The sequence below is a fragment of the Sorex fumeus genome, unplaced genomic scaffold (assembly GCF_029834395.1).
Source record: "Sorex fumeus unplaced genomic scaffold, SorFum_2.1 ptg000002l, whole genome shotgun sequence".
In the NCBI taxonomy this organism is placed as follows: domain Eukaryota; kingdom Metazoa; phylum Chordata; class Mammalia; order Eulipotyphla; family Soricidae; genus Sorex; species Sorex fumeus.
This window is the reverse complement of record NW_026606059.1, coordinates 65,670,729-65,691,750: the sequence shown is the minus strand read 5'-3', so window position 1 is coordinate 65,691,750 and position 21,022 is coordinate 65,670,729. Positions and strand designations below refer to the sequence as shown.

At 37.1% G+C, this 21,022-nt stretch overlaps 1 protein-coding gene across 5 annotated transcripts in view; it reads right to left on the bottom strand.

The window, feature by feature from the left end:
• Positions 1-21,022, bottom strand: part of TRPS1 (transcriptional repressor GATA binding 1) — a 246,416-nt gene that overhangs the window by 194,185 nt on the left and 31,209 nt on the right. For 4 of the 5 annotated variants that reach the window (XM_056111577.1, XM_056111558.1, XM_056111549.1 and 1 more), the window contains exon 2: positions 864-1,792. In XM_056111577.1, coding sequence (XP_055967552.1) covers positions 864-1,790 — 927 coding nt within the window. In that variant the 5' untranslated portion in view covers positions 1,791-1,792. Of the gene's footprint in view, positions 1-863; positions 1,793-5,035; positions 5,091-21,022 lie in introns of those variants that run through there. The other variant, XM_056111540.1, reaches the window with a different exon arrangement.

Here is a 21,022-nt window from a genome sequence, read left to right as displayed (position 1 = left end):
ACTGACTGTGAGTTTCAACTGTGCTAAAATGAAATAAATTATTTTTTTACACTCAATTCTACATTTCACTCTACCTGAAATGTTATTTATTGTTGCTTTAAATTCACGTGTCATACACTAAAGACCAAAAAGTAGATGAAAAATGGATTTCAGTCTTAATAAAAGTAGAAATCTCAATTAATACTAAATGCTGTCATGCCCCATTACTACTTCCCTGAAACTCAGAAAAAGATGTTTGCTTGGCACACATACCAAGGTTATTCTAATGCCCTTAATACTTACAATCACATGAACTTCTTTTGAATCAACGTAAAATCATATTTCCACCGTTTCATAATTATACTGTCCTTTCAGAAGTGTATCTCGGATGATCATTATGACCCGAATCTTATCCATTCTAACATCCAACTGAGTATGAAATCAAATCCTTACCCAAGATTCATGAAAAACCCTCCATGAAGAAAAACTGTATCAAAAGCTTTATAATCTAAAATGAGTCAAAGCATAAAGACTTATAATGTAAAATAATCAAGATTGCTATCATTTTCGAGAGACTGGGAGAAAATCAGTTTACCCTGAAATAGGTCCAGAAGTATTAATTCAAACTAATTCCACAAAAGACCCTCCCCAACTTAAGAGAAATAGAGAAATAATGGGGTTATTTTCCCTGATGAGAGGCTACATAAAGATTGGCTCTGAATGCACATTTGGGAGAGAGAGGCTTGGTGGGTTACCAGCTCTTTTGCTTAGCAGGCTACCACTTCGTTATTGGGAATTTTATTTTAACTCGTGTGCTAAAAATTCCCCTTTCTTTACAAGCACCATTTTCTGTGCAAAGAAACCATTACAATACAGACACAAACCTGTACATCGTAGGTCCCATTTAGTAAAACAGGCCTTGAAGAATTGATGTCCTGCAACACACCAGAAAGCACAGAACGGTTCACCTTCTGGAAGTCTTTGGAATGGCTGAACTGCACCATGTTATGAAGGGCCAAGATTTTGCTGTCCAGTTCAGCATCCTGCCTGGTGCGGTTATGCAGTCCTAAGTGATACTTTCGGAAGTGCTTGATCAGATCTGTGGGGTCGTTGCCATAGTAACCATATCCACAGATATTGCATTTAAAGTCCTGAAGCTCTGGAGACAGAGGTGCCGGGTCTGGGTTGTCATTGACCAGTACGTCGGTTTTGGATTTATTCAGTCTTACACCCCCATCTGAAGGCACTTGTGGGTTTTTTGAGGCCACTGAAATGGGGCTGGAGCCTTGACAATTGGCTTGACCACTCTGCACTTGCCCTGTTTCCTCGGTAGCTTTTGGTGACATCTTCTGATCTTCCTTTGTCTCCAACGAGTCCCCGGATGGGGTACAGGCCATATCTTGAGGGTCATCTGTCTCTGCTCTTTGAGGAGACTTCAAGGGCTCACAGACTCCCCCAGCAGCTGGAGATGAGAAAGCCAACATATTTCTCTCTGTCACCTCATCATGTGGGAAGGAGGGAAGGTTTCCGCCCTTACTGGGGCTTTCATAATTGAAGCCAGCCTTCTCACTCAGGACAGAGCTTTTTAAGTCCTTCTTACTGCTTGACGATGGATCTTGGCCATGCAAGCTATGTTCCTCCTTATTATTTAGCTCTGCAGCATCACTCTGATCCGTATTTTCTGACATCTGATCTGCAGGAAATTCTTTGTTCTTTCCAGATACCTTGCTTTCTGTACCTAGAGGCTCCAGGGTCTGGCCCTCGCCTTCACTAGCAACGTTTCTCAGAGGGGGGTTCTTTTTCCGGACCATATCTGCAAAAACACAAGGCACAGGAAGATACAGGGTTATTTAAAGATTGCAGACATGTCATGGAATCTAGAACATTTTACTTATTCTATTCAAGGATTTTTAAGGTACATTAAAAACTTCCTCTGTGGGGAGGGAAACTGCATTTTAAAAATAGCAGGGAGTTGAAACTAAAGCAAACAATTACATTTAGAATTAGTGATGTCATAGAGCACCATCATTTTCAAGCAGTTTTATGAGCACTGAGGGATTCACTATTACTAGTTCTATCCTCTGTATTAGTTAGTCTTTGCTGCCAAGTATAATATTTTCTTCAATGTCTTTTTCAATTATTGTGCATATGTATACCTGCTTATATACTCAGCTTGCTGCTAATGTTATGTAATGTTCATATAAATAGATATAGATATGTGTCTAAAATGTGCATCACATGCTCATCTACACAATATATACATAGGTATAAAAATGATATAAGTTAGAAATCAATATTGTTATACACTACAACTAAGACATAAACATTGTTCCAAATATACAATCTCATAATCAGAAACACAAAAATAGCATGTTTTTAATGGAGTAGAAACTGCCCCAACATTTTCAGAAATGGACAAGACAAACGTTTATTTTCTGTTCTACAGACATATTTCTTGAAGCCCCAGGTAATGGCTTCACTGTAAGTTTGGAAGAGGACCTGGAACACCTCATGGTGACTGAGATCAAGAGTTTCTAGGACTCCATCCATCATGGTGGTGAATGTAAGCTCTGGTTTCTACCGGACAACCTGGTAGAAATAGCACCAATTTCACTGTAGGGGAACAGATAGGAAGTTGACTAAAGTGTACCATTATATTGAATCCACATGATATCATCATTTTGTAGCTCAAATTGGCAAAACATTAGCCATTTCCTACTGTTCACCTTTCTATGATACTTCAACTGAGATTCTGAGGTGACATCAGCGTTCAAAAAGGGAGATTGTGAAAAATTCTTCCACTATAGACTAATGAGTCAGAACTCTAAGGCTATGAAGAGATAAGGAACCAGTGGTGGGGGATGGAGAGATAGTCCAGCGAGTAAGGAACTTGCCTGGTATGGGTGCTAACCTGGGTTCAATCCCCGGCACCATTTTCTGGTTACCCCAGAAATTATTCTCAAATACAGAGTCAGGAGTATTTGAGAATAGCCCAGAGCACCAATAGGTATGCACCTCCTCCCCAAACATGAAACTACTGATTTCATGTCAATAAAATAATTCATTTACAAAGGCTAGTGAAGAACTGAATTTCCGAGACTTTTGCTATTTAATCTTCCAGTCGAAAAACTTCGTAAGTGCTATATAAGTGGTCACTCCAAACATCTCATGAAAAAATATCTGCCTGCAACTAAGAAAACAAGCCTCCTTTACTCTGCCTCAGAAAGACTGAACCAAGTGAGTTCCACCACAATTATCCAAAATGTCATGAGAAATCCAAGTAAATAACCTGCATTAGTCATCTTTTCATCTATGATTTTTTTTCACAAGTGTTGGAACCACACTGACTTTGGATATATGGGTGGACCGTCGTTGTGGAAATCCGATCAGGCAAAATTTTTACAATGTGAATCACTGAACTAAGATGATATACTAGTTTAGCACACAAGGAATCATTTACAAGCTGAAAATTCACAGCACTGAATTTTGTCTTAAATGGTCTATCTGTACTGAAGAAAGTCCACTGTGTTCATTACATAACAATCATATTAGCCAATAATTTCTATCTATCAAACTCCTCTCTTGCAATAACATCCACAAGAACCCAAATGGGATGAAGGACACCAGGGTCAAGAGAAAATGATGAGCACAGGACAATGTCAACCTGCCCAGCTGCTAGAGCAAGAAGGAAAATGGCCTTATCTTGGAGATACTAACTACCAAAGCCCCTAAATTTAAACTTAGGAATCACCATTTAAGAATTAACCTCAAGGGGACTATTATTTTAATGTTTGCATCTCTGCCTTATGGTTGATGTCAACCTTTTAGAAGAGCTCTAGTTCTCTGTTAAGAGTGACATAACTTGGAAGCTTGTACCAACACACAGACGACTAAAAGTTAATCCTACTAGTATATGGCTAGGAAAAAGAAAGAACTAGAACAAAATAAAAAAACAAAAGAGAAGCTGAACAGATCAGTTACCATTTTAAATATGAATTATACTAAAATTAGCACTGTTTTAACCTGGCCTATAAACTAGAATATTCTACTTTCTACATTCTACAAGAACACTCAATTAAGTAAAGTGTCTTCTTTAGTAACTACTATCACATAATCTTTCACTGGACAAATCCTGAATAATGATATCGTTTGTACTTTAATATTTTCTCCTTACAATTTAATAATGACACACAAACATACAATATGGTTACAATAAAGATAAAACTATATATGCAAGGTTTGATTTCTGAAGAAATGAGAGTGAAATAATTGAATTAACTCGAATTATCCTACTATTAAGATAAAAACAAAATTTTCTGCACCAATGTATTAATGCCAAGGTGGCTGGCAATGTTTTACATAGCAGTGGTGCTGAGATAAAATAAAGTAAATGTAGACAGCTATAAATTTTCATAATAAAAATATGAAATTCGAAACAAAAAAGGATCTTGCTAATTCATCATTTTCAGGAAGAAAAGTAATAGGTCATAGTGTTAAAACTATTCAACCAACTTTCGCAGAGATTGAGAGATAATACATTAATTAAATTAGCATCTTTCCAAAACCCAGTTCCTTCTTTCACTCAAGAACAGATCTCAAGAACTATATGACTCACTGACTCTTTATGCTGAATAAAGCCCTTAATAATATACATTGCAAAGAATGCTAAACTTCTAAAACTTCAAAGAAGAATCAGAAAGGTCATTTGGGTTTTATTTTTATTGTAGGGGGAAGAGACATGTTCTTTTTAGTTGCTTTTTGAAAAAAAATCATGGGTAATTTAGTTGACTATACTTTGAAGTAGTTAAAGAAAAAATAATTTTACTGGAATTATATCATCGTAATTTTTCAGAATGACATATTATGTAAATATAAGCACATATGCACTACTTCTAAGTTAAAGAAACTCCCCTAACAAGTCATAAGTTAGATATTATAAGACTATAGCCACCCTCAAATTATTATCTTTAAGACAAATAACAGATTGCATGATGTTTTCCTGTGTGCCAAGAACTTTCCCAGTTAACATTTTCACTTGAAAAAATAGATCACATACTTGTAAAATCATACCCAGCATTGACTTCATAAGGCATGTGGCTTTAGAGTGCTTTTTACAATTATTAATTCTATTAGTCAACTAGCAGGAGGCTAATGCAATTGTCTTAGGAGATGCTCGGAAGACACAGAAGACATTTTGAGAGCTGATCTGTACATCTGCAAAACAAAACAAAAAATATTTTCCTTCCTAAATGATGTAAACACACCTTAAGGGATCATACCTACAGTACATGACTATCCAGCACTGTGGCATGCTTGACAGAAACATGATAAAAGTGTGAACAGACCATGAGCAAGATTTTCTCCCACTCGTTATGAAGCAGCAGAAGAGGGAAGAACACGATAGTGAAGATTATCTAAGTCTTTTTTTAATGACAGACTTGGTGTAACTATTTAATTTCCAATATCCCTTAACCCTTAAAAAACTGTAATATTTATACACACTGGATGGGGAAATGCTCTTGATGGGACAGGATCTGGAAAAAGATCCAAAACACAATAGCTCAGAATGCCCATCCATAGGTAAGACAAGAAGAGGCACCCATGGGCAGTCTCTTTAATATAGTGCCTCAGTGTGCTGAGCAAAACCCACTGCTATGCCCTCAAGAGTTTTCCATCAGACCTACAGAAGCCTTGCCAACAGTTTATAGAACTCTGCAATACTATAGCATGTGCTACCTTGCAGCTAATACCAGTACTTTCCTATTTTTAAAAGCTTGCTAAAGAAGCTTGCAAAATTGTGATTAAACCAAAATTAAGCCACCATTATAGCAACTTTTAAAACATTATCTCTGAAGGAAATAAAGGTGAATAATGCATTGGCAGTCCTAATAGAAATGAGGTTATATTTAATCCACTACATTATTTATACATTTAAAAACATCAATAACCCTTAGGAATTAATTTGGGCAACTCTATTTTAAACTTTTTTCTACTATATAGCAATATTCCTCATGCTGACCACAAGAAAAAATGTTCCCAATTCAGTTACAGGTATGTCCAAGATGAACAACCATTTTTATTTTTATTTTATTTTGTGGGTGAGGATGAGTAAAATGCATTTCTTTTGAGATGCTGTTAAGGATCATTTCTTGCACTGCATAAACAACCATTTTAGGTAAGTGAGCTCTAAGGAATTGGACAAAACGGAGATTCAGAATCTAAACAAGAGTAACAAGCTCCAAATTTTTAACTTCAATCCTTTACTTGTGAGAAAACAAAAACTGAACTAGAGGTGAAGGGGTAGATACTAGGGAGCCACACTTCTTCCATGCAGAGCTCTAGCTCTACAAATATACATATGCTCCTTCTTCAGCGGATATAGCAATATGAATGCCTATTCTCTGCCAAGATATTTAATCAGGTTAAAATATATTTAGCTTCCTACAAATGGTCTCTTTGTATTAGTTTTCATTATTGAAATATAAGACACTTCTCATCTGTAAAATTCTACATTTCTACTCTTTAATCATTTCCATCTAAATTAAAAATTGAATCTGAAAGATTCAAAAATCTGATAGGTCTTAAAATTTAATTCTACTACCTGCTTTGCCTCAATGATTATCACACTTAAGAATAAAAAAAAATTTATACATTAGACAGTAACTCATTCTCAGAATGGCACCTTTACAGAAAAAGAAATGAGTATCATATTAGCCTGATTTTGTAAACTACCATTTAGTTTATTTTCATATACATGCATATAGACATACAGACACATGTATATGCATATATACATATATAATACATATATAATAGACATACATATACTACATTTGCTCCAAATAATCTTAGAATAAAAAATCAAGACAGTTACTTGAGCAAAGAAATCAACTATCTCAGCAATTTCTTCTACATTTGGGTCACACCCAGCTGTGCTCAGGTGACCATAGGGGTTACCAGGAACTGAACTCAGGTCAACAGCACTCAAGGTCTTACTCACTGCACTATCTCTCTGGCACCTGACCCAGCAATTTTAAAAGAGTTAATAACATACCCACCCAATGCAGGTAAGAACTAGAATTTATTTTCAAAAGATGAAGTCCTTAAATTTAAGAACATTCTATGCATCTTGCTGCATCTTGACCCTAAGTAAACATCAAGAATAGTACAGTGAAAAAAAAAGAATGGTACAATGGGGAGAACTAGTACAATAATCATTCACTGTACGAACCATAATCAAATCACTATGCTATGTAATCAAGCATGTCATCTCACTTCTTTGAGCCTCCGTTCTTATCCTATACTGAGGGAGTTAGAAAAAATTATTTTTAAAGAATCCATTCCCTCTGTGGCTCAATAATGATTCTAGACACTTTAATACCTGAGAAAAAAATCTTTATACAATTTTCTGTGAAGAATTTAAAGAATTATACTATGAACAAAGGGTGCTGGGTCAGAGTGATAATAGAGCAGCGGATAGGGTGTATCTCTTGCAAATGGTCAATGTTGGTTGGATTCCCAGCATCCCACAGAGTCCTCTGAGCACTGCCGAGAGTAATTCCTGAATGCAGAGCCAGGAATAATCCCTGAGCTTCAAGAGATGTGACCCCAAAAGACAAAAACAAACAAAAAGAAGAATGGTGCAAATATGACTGATGCCAACAATTCTTTTCCTCCAACACTCTTTCATTCAATAAACGTAAATGCAGCATCAGCTATAGTATAAATACATTCAGAAAATGACTTCAGTGTTATTACCTTTATTAAGACAAGAAAGGATTTTGTTTGTTTTGTTTTGGAGTCACACCTAGCAAGCAACGAACTCAGGAATTACCCTTAGCGGTGCTTGGGGGACCATATGGTATGCCAGGGATAGAATACAAGTCAGCCTCAGGCAAGGCAAGCACCCTAACCACTGTACTATCACACAAGCCCCAGAAAGGATCTTTTTAAAGAGTAAAAAAATTATACAAAATACCTGTTTCTCAAAGCAAATTAAAACTTTTGTGAATCTTTCCCCAAATATCAATCCAACTAGTTGCATTTCTATTTGTGAATTCATTCTCTCACTTGCTTTATTCAGCATATTTTCTTCTCTCCCTTCCTCTCTCTTTTGTCCACTCTTCCTCTCCCTCTCTCCCACTTTCCCATCTATAATATATATACAAGATTGTGTAATTTGACCTCCATCTCAAATTCTGCTGAATATGAATGTTTCTAAGTAGCAGTTTTTATCATAATGTATAAAATATAACATTTTCTTATTTTTTTCCAGATAATAAAACTTTCAAATCTTTGAAATCAAAGCTTAACACAAAAAGACATGAGAGTTTTCTCCTTCATGTGTGTTTCTTCAATACTTGTTTGCAACACCAACCTAAGAGTACTAAGTAATTAATTACACATCTGATGTTACTTTTATTTTAAGAATTAAGAATGAAAGAATAGTAAATTGTTTCCTTTGATCAAAAGACCCCCACAAAAAAATGTAAAGAATTAAGTGAGATAGCAAAATAAAAGAAAGGTCAAGCTTGGGGCCTATAGCAAACTAGATAGCTTCCATATGAACTACATATAAAGTTCAGATTTTAAAGAACATATGCGTTTGCTCATTGTTTTAGGAAAAAAAGTTGAATCCTGTCTACTCCATATATACAGATCAAAATCAGATTGCTTAAGTGAACTATAAAATGCAAGAGAACATTGTTTATCCAATTCACAAACCCAAGAATCACTGAAGGAGTTTAAATATTTTCTATGTCTTCGGATTCCAAGGCAACACTTGAATGGTAGATTGCTTTTTTTATAAACTGCTTCAAACTTTGTAAACCTGATGTCAGAGTCTGTTCTTTGCTATCCATGTCTATTTAATTTGCTCTCTGAATTGATTATTCCTGAATCTTTAAAGGTATTTTTGGACATCTTAAATCCTGTTGAGATTTAAATGTCATCACCTTCAAACAACTCCCATCACATAAATCTCTTATTAATTCACATCAAATTAATCCAAAATGATCACTTCTATTAACATATGCTTCAGAGCACAAAGCCCATTAATAGTCATCTGGACACTAGAACTAACCAAAGCCTCTCTGAGATAAAATGCACATTATTTAGATATCCAATTACAAAGAATTCTGATGCCGGCCCAAACAGACTTTATTAGGCTTTTATTTCACCATGCTGTGCTTTCTATATTTTAAAGATCTAATTTCAAATGTACTAGCCTAGGTAAAGAAAGATAGTCTGGGAAGTAAATAAAGTCATATTTGCCAAAACGAGTCTTCATATATATCATAGATAATTTTATAGAATCTTTGCTTCCATAAGAAAATTACAAAATTAAGTTTTGTATTTACAGTCTGTATGACAGAAATTGAAGTGAAACCGGGGAGCATAGCTGCCAAAAATAAGAAGCATGCACCTATTCCACTAAATAGGACAACAAAAATACAGCAAATCTATTGCGATTATCAAAAGGAAAGGGAAATTGATTGGTTTCCCTTTCATAAGTGGGAGGCAAATATATTAAAAACTCTGATTTGAATAACATCCCAATTTCACTAAACAAATTCAGAAACGTTACCATGTGCTTCCCCATACATATGTCATTTTTCTTTGTTTTCATCTCAAAGAACAAAAGAACAAAAAAAAAACCCAAAAAACAATCTACTATGACAACTGCTGATTCACACAGGCCAATTTGACTTTGCATACGTGTATGGAGCAGGCACAACTTCTTCCCTTACTCCTTTCTAAAATTTAGAGCATTTCAACTGGTCCCTGGGCAGGGAGCCAAACACAGCACTTAAGTTCAAAAAGAACAGCTCATGGAAAAGTATAAGTGCATCTATTATCTTGATGGTTATAATGTGAATTGACATTTTATTTGTATGTAAATTACATTTTCACTGTTAACAAAAATAATGAATATCATTCTTGGTAGAAAGCCTTTGACTTTTCTTTTCTACCACATGCCCCAAAATTTCTTTGTTTATTAAAAGTAGTTTAATTTCATCGCTGTTGCTTTGTCTATTTATCTTTCTGATTTTGAATAGAAAAATCTCAATTATTAACTTAATCCAGGACAGAACAGCTGTCACAGTGTCTATAAGAATTCTAAATCAATCTCTGCAAATCCCTTTGCTATATTAACACACACATATATATACAGTATAGTAAACCTAATAAAAATAAGCCATAAGATTCAACAAAATTGCTTTGTGCAAAATTAAATGTACTATGCAAAGTTCTTATTGCTTTTAGTTTTTAAGAATTACCAAAAACACAAGATTAAAAGAAATGTAAGTGCATAGGGGAACATATACACACAAAAATATGCATATATGCTGTTTATATCGACATACATGGTATGTCGAATATATACATATGTATAAAACACATAATGTACGTAAATGTTAAATCTCATCTAAATTTTCCAAGCAAAGGGTGAATTGTGCCATTTATGATGACTCTTGACACCAATAAGTGAGAAATCACTGTGTTCACCTCTATGGTGTTAGAGGAAGCAGCCTTAAAGGCATCGCTCATCTAAGGACCTGTAATGTGTCTCAGACAGGTAAGACAGAAATATGCCATGAGCAAATATACAAAAGCAATGAAAAGGAGATGTAAGTTCAGAGGATCTGAGTACAGACATTCTATAAAGCAAGAAATTTTGTTCTGTAATTATTTGGGATACTCTGGAGTATTTGAGAGGCACTAGAGGTCTTTCACAGCAATTTCTGGCCAACTGGCTAGCTGACTGACATGGGAACCAGAGAATGTGCCTTCCTTGGCCCCACGGTGCTGGAGAGGGCCTCCAGGTGACACCTGGCAATGCTGGGGGGCTGAGGCTTCCTGCAGCCACAGATGCTCAGGGACCATAAAACTCTAACAACTAAACCAGACAGAGTTGGTCTGGTTCATAAGTTGGCTTATATGGGATAAACCCCTTGACTCCTATACTACATCTCTAGTTCCTGATCTTTTTAAAGTTCATTTAAGTTCATGAACAGTACTAACGTAAATCTTTCTTACATGTGACACTAAAAATACAAAATTTTGTTTGATACCAACATAGCGCTGAGATGAAAGTAACAAACAGCATAATTTTCCCTTCTGATATAAACAAGTACATTGCATTTTTTTAAAAAAAATAATAATTTTTTTTTAAAAGCTTCTACTTGAAAAGTCCTGAGAGTAGAAGAGGTAAACCACCTTTTTCTGAGTGTAAGGAAAAAAGTCTTATGCAAGAAAAAAAGGTGAAGTAGATATGGAAGCTTTTCATGATTTTCACAGTCACTGTCACTGTCCGCCCATTGTTCATCGATTTGCTTGGGCAAACAACAGTAACGTCTCACAACAAATTGTGAGACTTGTTGTTACTGTTTTTGGCATATTGAATACATCACAGGTAGCTTGCCAGGCTCTGCCATGCGGGCGAGATACTCTCGGTAGCTTGCCGAGCTCTTCAAGAGGGGCGGAGGAATCGACCTCGGGCCAGCCACGTGCAAGGCAGACACCCTACCTGCTGTGCTATCGAACAGACTAGAAATCTTCAACTACCAGAACATTTCATTTTTTAAAACCTGTATTATAAGCCATACTACTTAGGTAGCTAAATTCTAGCACAGATTTTACTATGGCAAAGAAGTACAAAGAATAAGTAATTTCTTCATGATTTTTTCCATGCTATCACAGCTTAAAAATAAAGACATGTAAGGTGGTTTATTAGTCACATTAAGTCTAGTAGAAACTACACTTCATAACTTCTGTACAGATGAACGATATACAGTAATGATCACAATTTTAAGAGTCCTAGGAGTTGCAGAATAAAGAGTCTGTTCAATTTAGATCAGAGGTTTCCCTAATTATTTGGTTTTAAGTCATAAGATGTCAGTGACCAAAAACAAATGTTCTGCAGAAAACATCAGTGTATGCTGCTTAGGCAATAATTTGCACAGGTGAAAACTACTCATTTTAAAACTTATGCACGAGTATTCCTTCATGAATTTAGGAAGGAAATAAAGAAGCTTTGATCTGAAGTGTGCCATTTCTGTTCACTTCATAGCACTGTTATCAACATTAAAAACTAGGCACCATTATAATAATAATTTTAAAAAATGTATAATACAGTTGTGTTGTGTGTGTGTGTGTGTGTGTGTGTGTGTGTGTGTGCGCGCGCGCGCGCCCATGGTGGGGAGGGATATTTATTTACTTATTTTGGTTTGGGGGCCACACCCAGCTGTGTTCAGAGCTTTCTCCTTACTCGGTGCTCAGGAATCTTTTCTAACGGGCTCAAGGGGTCATTAAGTGGTACCCAGGTTCAAACTTGAGTCAGCCACATGCTGAGAAAGCACCTTATTTTCTATATTATCACTCCAGACCCTAGAATCCAGTTATAAAATGTCACAGCAAAAGATAATGCCATGATAGAACTGAGTGGGAAAAAAGCAAAAAGTAAACATGTATGATTCAAATGTCCAAAGAACACATACATAAACCCAACAGAGAGAATATTATCTGTGAGAAATACAATATAACAGACAGTGCTGTATAAAAGGGGACTATTTGGGGCCACTGCTCTTTCTAATGCTGCCATAGTTGTCAGCTGGAAACACTGCAACATGTATACTAAATCTGACTTATTAAGCTACCAAGAGTATCTCGCCCGCACAGCAGAGCCTAGCAAGCTCCCAGTGACGTATTCGATATGCCAAACACGGTAACAACAAAGTCTACAACGGAGACGTTACTGGGTCCACTCGAGCAAATCGATGATCAACGGGAGGGCCTTTACCTTTACCTTTTTATTTGACAATAACATTTTTCTGATTAAAATTATGTTAGAATTGAGAAATGGCAAAGAATTTAGTAAAGTATAATTTATTGAGATGGAGAGAACTGTGGTACAGTCTGAGAGCCCTACCACTGAAATGGTTATAATCCATAGTCCTATAACACCTGCAGTAATCTAAAACAGTAAGAGTAGTCCACGTTCTTCTCTCTGTTTATAAACAAACTCCATTTCTCACAATCCTATTCAGTCTCTGCCTCAGTATTCACCTAGACCCATAATACAGAACAGAAGGTCTGGGCCACATCACTAAGTACAGATCTAGAGTGAACAGTCGACGACTTCCCATTTGTAACAGAGCAGCAGAACCTTGTCCATTATTTCCACAAGATACAGAGAAATGACGGGTACCTGGAGTGGCCTGGTATATACACCCACTGCAGATCTCAGGATCTAGCATTACAGATTTTAGGGTTCTGTTTTATCTCACTGCATTATGCTCATACCCCAGAGAAATTAAACTCAAAGTTTAAAAGTAAATAGTAATAGAACAAAAGTAATCTAGATGAATGCTGAAGGAAATCTGAAGAAGGGGGATTTTAAACACAAAGCCGACATGGCAGTGATGGGTTACAATGGGATCAAGTGTGAGAATGATGACCCCAATTCCAGGCTACTGTGGGTCCCAATTCCTTTATATATTCACCTAAAGAGAAATAAAAGGAATTTGATACCTATCTATGGAGTTGGAGTATTAGGACAGAAATTACCACACTCATTCAATATTTTTGGATAACAAATCCAGTCCACCTTCACGTTAAAGTTCAATATAAATATAAGAATCTCTTTAAACACAGACACACACACATCTTTAGGAAAAATCTTAACCACCTGCACCCCAATTACTACTCTTTTCTCTGTCAGTCTTGTTGTGGACACCTGTCAAAACAGAATATATAAAAAATATAATATAAATCCAGACTCAGGTGTTTTACAAATAGTCCCTTCAAAATTTAATTGAATGTTGAAAGAAATCAAAAGAACTAGATAATTTTAGACTTATATCTTGAATGCTGATGTGTATGATGGCCTCTTAGTTAATAAAAATTAGAATGTTATCATTATTATGAAGCAGGCACTGTGCCAGGAGTAGATTGTCTCATTTCATTTTCATTTTTATTAACATTTCCAATATGATTCTAATTATTACCCATACTTTCTGGCAGGAGAGGCAGCAAAGCAGTGCTCAGAATGTCTGGGGACTTCCACCAATGACTCAACAGTAAAGTCTTAGGTCAGATAGTTCAAGAAATTACTTGGGCTACACCACAGTGCAATGGGGTCCTCCAGGGCTGAACCCAGAGATGTTCAAGGGACCACACAGTACTAGGGACTGAACCCAGGTATGGGCCAGGTCTAAGTGCTATGTTGTCTCCCAAACACTATTAAACATTTATTTCAGGAGAAATAGCTAAGATTTAGAAAACTTAAATTACTTGTCTAGATCACAGATCTACCATTTGGGAAGAGTTGAGTCTAAACAAGTCTAAAATCTTAGCACAACTCTTGATTTTCCATAACATTTCTTTGTGTTATACTGAAGCAGATTTGAGAACTATATTCATGGGAATAAAAATAAAAGCATTTGAAGAAACATATAAAAGAAAACAATCTTGTGGATACTTTTACAAAGACTACTATAATAACCTGAAGGCCATATTTGTGCAAAGCCAAAATAGAATAATCTGAATTTTCTTAGATACTGGATTACTGCAACGTTTCTATTTGTTTCAGAACACCTAGCACATCACTAAGTTACCACATTAAGTGATCCTCTAAATGGACTCATGTCTACAAATCCCTCAACAATTCCTCCAAGGAAAAGTCAGTCTATTATATTATCATTGTTGAAAGTTACATATTTCCTTTTAATGTACTTACCACTAACCATTGTAACTGTGTATTTTAGGCAACCCCATTACATTGTGCAGGACTTCATAAATATCACTATTAACCATAAACATACTACTATTAGGCTCATTCAAAATATTAATATCTATTCATCTGTGTGGCTGTCAAAATATTGATTTATTCTAATATATTCAAATTTCTACATGTTATCAGTAATTCTCAAGCTTTCACCCCATGCAAGATGTCTGAGGGTGGATTATGCATCTATCGTTAGTCGTGGCACTTTGTGATAATGATTACGGGAGGAAAATGGAATAGCATATTGAGGGAGGGAACATACACGTTTTCAAACAGCTGAATGATGCTACATAGCCCTCCTGGTGAACAAGTCTACTACAGAGGAGGCACTCACAAAAGTTTGTACAGACAGATGGAAGTGAGCAGACATAGCTATCTCTGTACACTGCCAATCCTTTCAAGGAATGCCTGAATGCTCTGATAATTAGACAGCCAGAGTCAAGAGCACACAAGCTAGGATAATGCTAAATTTGTTTCAGCAATATAATAACAAATCAAGACATACAGGAAATCAAAACATTAATTTTGTCTTCTCTGACACTGAAAATAAATCCAGTATCATAGCTCCAAATCCATCCCATTAAAGGAATAAATAATAAGTAATAGTAATAATGTCACTTGTCACTTGTCATCCCGTTGATCATTGATTTGCTCGAGCAGGCGCCCATAACGACTCCATTCATCCCTGTTGCGTGCTACCATAGACCAACGGCATGTCAGGGGGCTCTTTCAGGTTCAGGAGAATGAGGCCCATTACTGTTACTGTTTCTGGCATATCAAAAACACCACGAGTAGCTTGCCAGGCTCTGCCGTACAGGCGGGATACTCTTGGTAGCTTGCTGGGCTCGCTGAGAGGAGGTACATCAAGGGGCTAGAGTTTAAGAGGTTGCTCCAGGAAAAACTGTGCCTCTCTCTTCTGGGAGCTTTGTTTTATAGTCCCTGAATATTGGCCATTGATGAGATTACATGGCGCTGGGGGCAATTTGTGGGTGTGTTTGCCAAGCTACTGGAAAACTGGGGGTCTGGGTGGAAGAGGTCCAACCCCAATCTGAGCAGGCTTGGAAATCTCAGTAAGAGTAATAATGTAAAAAGATTAATAATTTTAATTGAGACTCACAATTATAATGATTTGATTTGGGTTCATATATGTCTATCTTACTTTACGCATGTATGTTCATATGTGTCTATATAACTTTACACGTTAAATATTTTTACACATAACTTTACACATTAAAGTATTTTTGGATCAAATTTATAAAGTAAAGTTTCCTTAAAAGAAGCACACTCGGGACTGGAGTGATAGTACAGCAGGTAGGGCATTTACCTTGCACATAGTCGAATCGGGTTTTATACCCAGAATCCTATATGGTTCCCCGAGCACTGCCAGGAGTAATTCCTGAGTGCATGAACCAGGAGTAACCCCTGTGCATCACCAGGTGTTATCCCCCCCCCCACAAAAAAGCAGCACACTTTAAAGTAAGGTTTTAATAATGCCACAGCAGTCAGTAAAACCAAAGCTAGCACTCTCAGTGTCTGCAAAATTATTTCCATTATACACAAGAATATTCCGTGATATACAGTGCATTTATTAAATACTCATTTCCTATAGATACATCCATTTGTATGTATAAATTTCCCAAATTGATAAGATTGCACACTGATAATAATCACACAGAGAAATAAATTTTACTACGTCTTGAAGAGTAATACTCCAGGATACAAAAAGAATAGAGAAAAGTCTATTATGAACAACTTTGTAAATCACGATGCCTTAATAAAGAAAACCAAAATTTAAAAATACATATACTTAAAAAGTCTCATGCATCTGAATAAGACTAGCAACTTTAAGAATCTGATATCATACAAAACTGTAAGTTCCATTTTAAAATGGAAGAAGGCATAAGTCTGGGCATGTGCAAACACACACACACACACACACACACACACACACAAGCTCAAGCGTCATTGCAGGAGGAGAAAGGAGGCAGGCCAGGATCCCAGCTGTGCTAAGGTCTTACTTGTGGCTGGCTCAGGAGACATATTTGTTGCTGAGGATTGAATCTGGGTTGTGTGCATACAAGGCAAGGACCCTATCCATGCACTACATCTCTGGCTCCTGCATCATTATTTTAACTGTCAAATAACTGGAAATAACCCAATTGTACACCAACAGTAAAATGAATTGGAAACTGGAAGTATAAGACTAAACCTGAAGTGCCTGGTCATATAAGATAATGCTACACCTTAAAAAAAATTAAGAAACTACACACAAAATCCTAGCCAAGTTTCACTCCAATGCTGAGTGTGAGGAGCATCACACAGCAAAGAATGCAGTTCTCATGCATACAAATGCACATAAAGTTAAATAACAAGAAAAAAGCAATCTAAGCACGAGTGGTCATGAGAGTGATTAATTCCTAGGAAAGAGAAAAGAACAGAAAGGAGTGTGGACACAGAGATAAGGGGTCTTGTAGGGTACTAGCAAATCGAATATTCTTGACAAGAGAAAGAGAATTACATGAGCATATTTAATTTGTAATAACTCACTCTACTAAATGTTAGTGTGTGGGGGTGTGAACTGTTTCAATAAAGAGCTATTGCTCTTCAGAGATATGCAGGAGTAGTATACTAAGAAGAAACCTTTTAGTTGCTGTATTTTGATGATTTATCATCCAGTGGAGAACGGACATGTAAATAAGAATGCTTTAAAGGTGGTGGAAGAAGATGAAAAATGAAGTGAGAAGGAAGTGTTCTGTAGGGCTGGATAGTGCAGTGTATGGCGCCTACCTTACACAGGACCAACCAGATTTGATTCCCAGCATGCTACATGATCCCCTGAGACCCTTCAGGACTGATGGCAGAGCCAGGAGCAAGCCCTGAGCAGAGAGCCAAGTGTGCAATTTCCCCCACCCAAAAAAGAATCTGACTGGGGGAAAGGCTTAAAAAGGGACAGAGGCCAATAAATAAGAAGAGCCCAAAGCAAAACACACACACACACACACACACACACACACACACACACACACACAAAACTGGTCGAGAAGGTCCCTGGGACAAGGAAACAGAGAAGAGAACCTTGTCTTTGACTCAGAAGCAACGGATGGTAGATAAAGGCAAAGACATATGCCTGTCATTAGGATGCTCTGCAGCAATTAGACCTCAGAGACATGCTAAGGAAAGGTGGGAAAGAACTAATATTTGTTAAGTACCAACTAAGTACCAGCCATTTGTTTTCTGATGCACATGTGTTCTCATTTAGTCCGCCAGGAATCTATCCGCCTGCAAGGACTCTGCCGCCCCTATTTTCCCTGTCCAACACTGGAACTGAAAGGGGGCTGAAACCACTTGCTTACCTTTTCAAAGGGGATGGGAGAGAGGGAAAACAAAGCTGGAGCTGGAGCAGATGAGTCACACAGGCAAATGCTGTGTGTCATTATAAGACTGACCCAAACACTGTGATTGTTCCACTCTAAGGCGGTTGCTCTACATCCGTGTAATATGGTATTCGAATCTCACAAATGGAACAATGATGGGTTCTCTCGTTTCACATAGAAAGGGTAAATTAACAGATAAAATCCTCTCAGGTTGAAACATTCCAGTAGTTCCAGTAATTAAGACTTCACAGGGGCTGGAGCGATAGCACAACGGGTAGGGCATTTGCCTTGCACGTGGCTGACCCAGGTTCGATTCCCAGCATCCCATATGGTCCCCTGAGCACTGCCAGGAGTAACTCCTGATCATCGCCGGGTGTGACCCAAAAAGAAAAAAAAAGACTTTGGCATCTATTATCACGTGGCTTTAAAAATGACACATAAATGCTAACAGAGAGATTTGCAAATCTTACTTCTTAAAAGTATTTCAGGTGCCACTTAATATTTGTCCCATAGGCATTGGCAGACAAGGGATAAGATCACATTTTATCCTATTCAATCTGCCCCAAGTTTATATGATTCAATGCTATTTCAAGAAAATAAAGAAAGAACCATGATGCCTGCTCCCCACTCCCCAAGTGGTCAGGCAAACATGTTTGGGAACCTGGGCTGGACAGACAGACAGTTCAAAGGGATGGGTGAACGCTTTGCATGTCCTGGCTCCATCACCAGGACCACATGATTCTGCAAGTACCACCAGGAGTGACCCCTGAAGTAGTCCTCCATTAAAAACTTTTAACAAAACCAAAACAAACAAGCTTAAGAACCTCTATACTATGAATGAGAATTGATGGACTGAGTTTTTAATCTTACTAGCACTGTATGTGTTCTGGATGCTGAAGCATTCACGGGCTATGTTTGTAAAGGAAGCAACCTGTGTTGCCTACAAAACAGCGACAGTACAAGAGATAATTTCAAATGAACCACTTCCATTATTCTTTTGAACTTTTTAATGATACATTTCATAATAAAAGTTTTGCCTACTTATTTCAAAACCAGGTAAGTGTAGAGCTCACCTTAACAAGCAATATTGGTATCTGGTAACATAATTATCATCTTTAAGACCTGCATATAATGCCTTATGCATTTAGCCTACAAAGCAGGGTGTTATTCAGAAAATTAAATAGTATTACAAAAGCGACTTTATGAAAAAGTTTCATATATGGGAGGGGAACAGACAGTATTTTTAATCTTGTTATTAAGAATGCTGCTTCAATGTTTAAATAGAAAAAAAAAGTACTTTAAATAAAAGACATCATAGATATCCCAAAGAATCAAAAGTGTACACCATATCACATGTTCTGGGAGTTAGGGGGAAGAGGGGCAGGAAACAAGCTGCATGTTTGGAAATAAAAAAAATGTGGCTCAGTGATAGAGTGTTTGCTTTGCACATGTGCATCTATGGGCTTGATTCTAACATCGCAAAAAAAAAAATACAGAGATGTAAAGCAATAGTATACAGGAGGTACGTGCTTACCTTGCAAGCAGACAATCCAAGTTTGATCCCTAGTAGCCCATTTGGTACTCTGAGCCTGCCAGGAGTGATCCCTGTGCACAGAGCCAGGAGTAACTAAGCACCACCAGGTGTGGTCCAAACACAAACAAACACAATAAATGTGTGTGTTCATAGATATAAGGTTCTAGCTTGCTGAAGTTAAAAATGTATTCTTTAATAAAGTAGCATCACTATGGTGTAAAGGAGCTGACAGAATTGGAGAATTCTAGAAAGTCATGGCCCCAGTTCAGCAGATATAAGTGAAAAACACATGAAATACGGTGGAGAGGGCAAAAGAGTTCAGAGAAAGCACTATTCAAAAATCTTTCCCGATGTCCCGAGTGCAGCTTGCAAAACAACTGTAATCTCTAAATTCTTTAAAATGAAAACCAGGTATACCAAAAGGTACCAGAGTCTATGTCTTTTTGCAGCCTTAACATTACTCTCATTTTTTTTAAATTGCAAATGATTATCCAAACAAACTCCTACCAGAAAACTTTCCCCAAAAGACTATATCAACATTATATGCTGGCATCGGCACTCACTTCTACTTTTTTGTTGTTCAAATATTATAAGACTTACCACACGTTATGGTAACTGATGCTTACAATGAAGAATCAACTAACATCACATTTGATCGCCCAAAATCTCTTCTGGAAAGCACTGAGAGGGGTGGAAAATACGTATGTGAAGGAGGAAGACACCAAGTGCCCCCTCAGTGAGCTTGGAGTCTAGCAGAAGAGAAGAGGGCCCTTCACAGAACAATCTAGCGCACACAAGAGTGGATATGGTACAGAAAGAAATAAGGGCAGGTCGTGGAGGGCAAATACCAACACACTGAAAGACAGCACAAGTGGCCTAGGGAGAAAGAGAGCTGATTAATTGATACCAAGAGAAGACACAGCCAAGTATAAAAGCCCTTTCTCTCTCAAGAGAGATTCTGGTTTATTGTGATGAAGAAGGGGTGTGGAGCCATTTGGGATACACCCTATGCTGCTCAGATGCTATCTCTGGCTGTGTGCTCAGGAGTATCCCCCTGCAATGCTCAGGGGACCGTGTGGTGCAGCGATCAAACTGCACTCAGCATTATGCAAGGCAAGTGCCTTCACTGCTATACTATCTCTCTGGGCCAGACTGGAGTTTCATAATGGAACTAAAAGAAATTTCGTTGTGCTAGCAATTTCAGTGTTGTTTTGATTGGAATTTTCTGCTCTATGAAATAAAGGATTAATGCATATATTCTATGGACGATTCCTATTTTCCTGAAAATGCCTGTGCAGTACATTTGTCATTATGCTCATAAAACATTAGATAACTTATTCATACGGT